This window comes from Nelumbo lutea, chromosome 3 (genome assembly GCF_056320005.1).
Source record: "Nelumbo lutea isolate HS-2025 chromosome 3, American lotus-T2T, whole genome shotgun sequence".
Classification (NCBI taxonomy): Eukaryota; Viridiplantae; Streptophyta; class Magnoliopsida; order Proteales; family Nelumbonaceae; genus Nelumbo; species Nelumbo lutea.
In genome coordinates this window covers 110,217,164-110,224,690 of record NC_142686.1, presented here as the reverse complement: position 1 = coordinate 110,224,690, position 7,527 = coordinate 110,217,164, and the positions used below count along the sequence as shown (strand labels likewise).

Genomic DNA, 7,527 nt, shown 5'->3' with positions numbered 1-7,527 from the left:
AGGTTGAGAAAGTAGTTTTAAATCAGTGCACATGTGGTTTGAAGCACCAGTATCAACTATCCAGGTTCCTACATCTAATACAACAAGTGTATTATCCTTAGAGTTAAAAGCATATTGAACTTTCATACCTACATAAGCATCTGCATAAGTATCCAGGTGAGCAAAATTGGCATGGTTGCTATCAGCAATCATTTGCCTTTTGACAATCTTCATGAGCTATTGTCGAATCATGTTGCTGAGATGAAGTGCTTGATCTGGATTTTGGTCAGTTGGTAACTCAATATCTACGTCCAGAGGAGTATTAGCTTGATAAGCATTATTGGCCCTGTATCTTCCTGAAAAACCTCCTCTACCTCTTCCTTGAGTGTTTCCCTTTTGTTCTCTCAGCTCCTTGTATCAATCGGGGTAGCCATCAATCTTGAAACAAGTTTCCTTTGTATGAACATCTCTATTGCAATGATCATAGTGTGTATATTCTGTTTTATCATAATCTTGCTTATGTAATTCAGATCTATTATAACCTGGTGGTTTCCTAGTATCACCTCTTCCTGTTCCATCTTTCCTGTAATTATGTGATCTAGCAAGCATATAATTTCCATCAATAGTTTCAGCTAAAGCAATATGAACATCTCTTTGTTTTTCCATCCTAAGCACCAATGAACTTGCCTTGTTAACAGTAGGCAGTGGATCCATTAGTAGGATCTGATTCTTAATATGATCAAAATAATCATTTAGTCCCATTAAGAACCACATCGGCCTATTGGAAGAAGTAATGTCACACATTCTCCTAGCTGCACCACAAGTACATTGAGGAAGTAGCATGATACATGTCAATTCATCCCAAAGTTTCTTCAGTTTGGTATAATATTGTGCCACAGTTAGATTTCCTTGACTAATTGTACTAATATCTTGTTGCAAATGATACTGTAAAGGTCCATTTGAATTTCCAAACCTTTCTTTCAATTCTAGCCAAAGATCTCTAGCAGATGTAGAGTATAGAAAAGTATCAACAATATCCTTAGAAATAGAGTTAAGTATCCAAGAAGTTACTATATAGTCCACTCCTGTCAATTACTCAAAAGTAGGTGAATCAGGTTCTGCTGCTTTGCAACTTTCATTGATGAAACCTAATTTCACCTTAGCTCCAAGCACGATCTTCATTGATCTACTCCATGTCAAATAGTTGTTTCTAGTTAGTGGACTAGACACCAATATCATGCCTGGATGATCCGAATTCTGTAAAAATAGAGGATCTCCATTATTGCTTCCAGTATTAGCTTCTTTTCTCGTACCAATGCCATTGATAACATTTCCACCATTATTGTTTGGTGTTTCTCCTGCTCTTGTCATCGAAACATCAAGATCATCCTTCATCATTCTTCAAATATCAACTTGATCAAAAAGAGAGCTCAATATCTAGTTTTGATCTCTGGCTCTGATACCATGAACAGAAAGCAAGAAAAGTAGAGAAAATATTGAAGAAGAAGAAGAAGAAGAAATTCTTTATTACTTGTAAATGACTGAATACAACAGCTAAAACTACATTGTATACACGTAAGAGTAGGAAGGAGAAAGAAGAGAGAGAAGAGTAACAAACTAATCCAGCTCAGCAAAGTTTGTTATGAGTTATTTAACAACCTAACTAACTCAGCTAATACAAACTATTAATACTAACTAATAAATAATTATCTACAGTAACAACGAGCTGTAATGTGAAAAAATGTCAAATTTGGCATTGCTCCAAACCACACCTTCTTGATTTATAAGGTGTGACTTAGAGCATTGTTTTTTTTTTTTTATGGAAAAACAGTTCTAAACAAATAGGCATTTCTTGGAGCACCATTTTTTCAATGTGGCATTGATGTATCACCATTTTGTGGATCAACAACATCAATGCCAAACAAATGCATACTCTGTCATGCATTGAGAACATCACCCATGAATAATAACACAAAAGTACAAGAGATATAGTATAAGGTTCGATGTATGAGAAATAGATCCAAACTCTAATTGCCAAATATAAAAAGGGAGGGGGAGTTTATAGTTCAGTCCACCATTAGTGGAGATAGGAGTTCTATGGATTGACTGAATCCTGTATGTGATTGATGCCAAATTCACAACAGGATGCAGTTTATAAGAGGGGGCTACAAATACATTAGGATTAATTTCTGATGGATTGCAGTCCACTTATCCCAAAAAAAACGTCCAATTATTAGCAGTTGGTCTTTTTTGATTTTGACTTTGATACGTACCTCTTCTACCCTACAGTAGCAGCAGTTGGTCCTCATCCTTATGGAGTTTTTTATAAAAGCAGCTTCGTTCATAGTTATTTCAAAATATACATGTTTTGAGTAGCAAAAAGTGTTCTTTTAGCCACGTAGGAGGTGTGTTAAAAAACTCAAAATATTCCTGTTTTGTACAGGCTTCGTAGGCCATTGCGTGAGCTAAATTTAGTGTCCGGGATATATACGAAAAATTACAATATTCAAAGTTTTCTACCAGCTTTTCAATTAGAACAAAATAACCATTATCTTCCCAACTGGACCGAGGAGCTTCTATGCTATTGAGTTGAGATAGAACAGCTGTAGCATCACAAAAAACTTGAACCCTTTGGATGTTGAGGGAGGTGAGGTAGGTTAAAGCTTCATAAATTGCTCTCCGTTCTGCTTGAATCGGCTTTCACAGTTTGCATGGCTTACTTATGGCTGCAATGAAACATCTTTCAGAGTTAAGGATTGCAAAGCCATATGAAGCATCGGCTATATTCCTACGAGATCCATCAGTAAAAACATAGGCTGTGTTTGGAAATGAAATATTGTAGTGAGGGTTTGAGTTCAGAAGCTTAGCCAGTAGAGTCTGAGAAGGTGGAGTTAGTGACTTGATTCGGAGTTGTTGAAAGCGGGGGTATCCTTGTCCAAACACCAACTTGCATCTTGCCTTCCAAATGCAGAAGAGAATAGATAGTGGATATTTTTTGTTAGTCATATGAGCTCGGGTTTGATTTTCTCCTTTAGCTTTAGGGTCTGCTTCCACCAATAGGATGCTGCTCTTGATTATCCTGCCTGCCAAAAGCTCTTGTTCCGAAAATACTTGGCCTGTATGACCCGAGTCCATAGGGAAGTGCGTTCTGTGAGAAGAGAATGAAGTCTCTAGATTTGTTTGGCGAATAGAGCTTGATTCATTTCTTTAACCTTGCGCAGTCCTAGTCGTAGACCCCCATTGTCTTTGGGCCTCGTGACTCTTGTCCATGCGACCTGGCTCGGCTGATGGGCTTGATTTCCATGGACCTTACAGATTTTTCAATTTCTGCTCGTTGTTTAGCTGGTAGGACTTGAGTGCTCATTTGGTATGTGGGTATCGCAGAGATGACAGATTGGATTAAGGTGATTCTCCCAGCTTGGGAGAGGAGCTGGGCTTTCCAACTTGACAATCTGTCTTTGATCCCTTCTTCTATCTCCTGGGTTGTGAAGGCGGTGAAGCAAACCGAGGGAGGAGAGAGGAAGGTCACCTTAACTCTCCACATTTGCTCTTTATTTCATTCATTTGAATTGAGATTCTTGTTATCCAACCTACCCACCGAACTCACTCCTCCTCCGCCCCAGCTTTTTCAATGACACGTCATCTTAGAAAATCTAAATAAATTACTCCAAACTAAGACATTAATGATTCAGATTTTAAACGTATTAATGAAACAAATAAAAAATGAAAACTTCTAGCAGTCTTCAATCTGACTCATTGACGATGAAGAAATAGTTATTGTTGCTAAAAATTAGTGTTGTGCCGCCTGTTCTCAACACGTGGACCATCTTTTAAAACTTGTGACTGCGGTATGCACCCCACGTGTTGGGGACAGGTGGCATACAAAATATGATGTTGTCAGCAATTGATCCCAAGTCGGTTAAAACACGCGGCTAATGCCATACTTACGTTATATGTTAGTAGGCATGGTTTTCAAAATCGGACTGAAAAAATCGGGAACTGGTCCGTTTTTTTTAAAAATTGGATGTTTGTTAAAAACCGTTGATTTTGTTCAGCAAACTGCTGACTCGGGCGATTAATTGTTCAAACCGTTTAAACGGGTATGACCTTTTTTTTTATTTTTTATTTTTTTGCCAAAATGAAATGACCATTCGACCGGGGAACTGGACCCCTGACCGGTTCGTTCTATAGATTGGATTTAAAAACCTTATCAATAAGGATTTTTACTTGTATAGTCATGGATACATTTTTTATTAGGCTGCGTTTGATTCAAAAGAAAGATTGTTTTTAATCTTTTCTGCTTTTCATATTAGCATAATAATAATAATAATTGATGGTGCGCAATCCGATCACTCCTATCTGGCACTTACGTGGCTCCTGGAAGGTACCTGTGATGGAGAAGAAGAAAAATCCCCAGGGGCTTGCCCGGCGAGAACACTCCGATGCTTAAGTTAGTATTCTGTAGGAGAAGCAAGGAGAAAATGAAGACTAAGAGTGCAGATAGCACGAGAGTAGAAGATGATACCTTCGTCCCTTGATACTAGCTACTTATAACAGAAATCCGATGTATCAGGTCCACTGGCCTCTGACAGGGCGGGTATAACTGCCACTGTCAGTCTGTCGCAACCGTTACTGGCTGTGGCACGCGCGGGGCCGTCACCGTAGGGTATGTGCCTGTCGGGTGTAAGGCACCCTCTAAAGGTGGCAGGCACGACGCTGTCTGACGAGGGATATGGCTGTTGTCCCCAGATTTGTCAGGCAGGAGATCTTCCTGCGATATGCCGAACTACCCTTCCGTGAGTTACCCTGTGCCGGGCTACTTCGTAAGCGGCGAGCTGCCTGTGACAAGCTAAGTCGAGCTGTCTGGCCCAAGGTGTCTTCACTTCGGGGTATCTATAGGCGGATCGGTGTGTTCTTGTCTGGTAGAAGCTTCCTTAGGAGTGACCATGCGGCCCATTCCCGAGCTACTTTATAGCGAGCTCGGAATACTTCAGGATTACCTTTAATAGAATTAGTCCTTGGGATGACATGTCTGCTTGGGAGCTTGGGCGAGCTAGTTCCCCTAGCTCGCGAGCTAAAGTTGCCTCAGAGTATCCCTTCAAAGGTAGCTTGAGGAACCCGAAGCTCGCGTTGTGGCGAGCTTCTCCTTTTGTGAGCTATGATGTAGTGAGCTGCTTTATGGGCCCGTCACTTGGTCACACTAGGCTACAATGTTGAGTTGTTGCTCGTGCTGAGTCAGTGTCCACGCGTCACCGTTTTATAGGTTGGGTCAAATCGTCCTCCATCAATTGCTCCCCACTCCATGTGCTGGGGACAGGGCCCCAGTGCAAGGAGTTCATGGTTTGCCGAGTGGATTTTGCTCGGTAGTCACATCGCGGTGTTGGACGGTTTAGTGGCTGGACCGGTTGGGTATTCGGTTTGGGTGGAGGGAAAAACTCGTGTCTCGTGCAATTCACGCATGGATGTCACGCACTTTATGTTGTGTGGACGCCAAAAAATGCGCTAAACGGACGTCACGCGCTTTATGTTGTGTGGATGCCAAAAAACGCGAGAGTCCCGTAGCTGATTTCTTTGAGGTCCGTTGGATTGATCCAATCTGGACCGTTGGCTACCAGGCCATGCGGCTACAAATAGCAGGATTCTGGCAATTTTCCTTCATTGCTCAGTGTTTTTTGTCTTGAGCTCACGTCTGAGGTCTCCATCTCGGGTCTTCTAGCTCGGTTTCGTCTCTTTCTGGTGAGTCCCCGAGTCTTCCCTCTTTTATTTTTTCTTAGTTCGTTCTTCCTTATGTCTAGTGGGGGTAGTTTCTCGGATGAACCCGAGGTGGGCACCTCAGTTCATGGTGACCCTGCTATTGCCCGGCCTTCCCATGAGGCACGGGCAACCTCGGGTAAACTGGTGTCCACCTCTCATCGAGGTCGGATGCCAAACCAATTCGGTCCTTCTACTCTGACATTGGAGAGGCTCCAGGACCTCATTCAGCAGTTTAACCCTCCTTCAGAGTACTCCTACAGCCTTCCCACCGCCCCTGGGAGCATGGTCTAGATGAGGTCGTGATCTTCAGGGAACAGCACGTCGGTGGGCTTCGTCTCCCTCTTCAACCCCTTATCCTCGAGGTGTTGGGGCGTTTCAGCATCACGCTGGATTAGCTTCACCCCAATTCCATTCAGAATTTGGTGGGAACCATTTCCCTCTGTCACGAATGGGAGTTCTCTTTGGACGCGGACATACTCTGCTCCATACTGATAATAAAAAAGAGCTCCTCTAGCGCTCCCCCCGAGCATGAGAATGTCTACTACTTGTCTCCTCGCCAAGGCTTCAAGCTGCTACATAAGTTCCCGAGCAAGGTCCTGGCCTGAAAGCGAGACTATTTTGTGGTCCGGGCCTGCACAGGGTGGCCCTTCCTTACTAACTGGAGGGTGGCTACCCAGGCTACCCGCATCGCCCTCAACCAGCAGACGTGGGAGAGCTTCCATTCGTGGACTCAGGCTATCATCGGGAGTACATCACCAAAGAGAAGCTCGTTCAAGCTGGTTTGAGCCCGGGTAGGTCTATTTCTATCTTTTGGAGCTTTGCTTTTATCTGCTTGGTGTCTTCGGGTTTACTGACGCCAACTTTGTTTCAGGTCCCATGGACGAAGAAGAGAGGATTACAGCTCCTAGGTTCCTCAACCAAATGAAAAAGAGGAAGAAGCGGGCTGCCAAGAAGGCTCGTGTGGAGTCGTCGAGGGCTCCCTCCCCCGAGCCCGATCATCCCCGGGTTCCCACCCCTGAGCCCGAGCTCAACAATGCCCCTCTAGTGAAAGATCTGGAGGATGATTTTCCACCCCAAAAGCCTGAGGCTGTGGAGGAGTTGGTGGACATCCAGTCGGGGCTGCCGTTGAGGCTCCGAGTTCTGTTGGGGCTGCTGTCGAGGCCATCGAAGAGTCGGCTCACCGTGCTGCAGATGCAACGGCGTCCAATTCAGAGACTGGAGAGGAGGAGGGGTCCATCTTGGATCCTGAGGTCAGCCTCGACCGAAGTAAGAGGGGCGCCATCAATGCAGAGGTCGTGAGTTGGGTCGAAATCTCCCCAGGTCAGCTCGGGGGCCGCGCTACAACCCACATCATGGTGGTCAATTCGTATTCCATGGGAAAACACTCTATCCCCCTTTTTAGTACTGACCAGTTTCCTTCTGCTAGGCAAACACTGCCGTGCACGCCTTGACTTTCCAATCTGGCAAACACTTGAGGCGCACTTTGGCTGCTGAGTCGTCGTCCCGCGTGGCTCATGCCGAGCTGAAGGTAACATAGGACAAGGTCTATCAGTTGGAGAGTGCTGCCATCGCTCAAAGGAGCCTAAATGATGCCTTGGCGTTAGAGAGGGAGGAGCTGGCCCGTGAATGAGACAGGCTGAAGGCCGAGGTGAACAGGCTCCAAGTTGGTCAGGAAGCCCTGAAGCTCGAGGTGGAAAGCCTCAAAATGGCCCAGAAGGCTTCGCAGCTCGAGATGCAGGCCCTCAAGGAAACCAAGGAGGCCTTGGAGCACGAGGTGGAGGGAGCCCTCGACGC

At 44.4% G+C, this 7,527-nt stretch overlaps 1 protein-coding gene across 1 annotated transcript; it reads right to left on the bottom strand.

The window, feature by feature from the left end:
• Nucleotides 1-396: 396 nt before the first annotated feature.
• Nucleotides 397-1,377, bottom strand: LOC148867584 (uncharacterized). Its single transcript, XM_088976491.1, has 2 exons — nucleotides 1,076-1,377; nucleotides 397-979 (listed from the first exon to the last, which is right to left on the bottom strand). Exons 1-2 carry the CDS (start codon nucleotides 1,375-1,377, stop codon nucleotides 397-399), a joined length of 885 nt encoding a protein of 294 aa, XP_088832617.1.
• Between the last annotated feature and the right edge of the window lie 6,150 nt (nucleotides 1,378-7,527).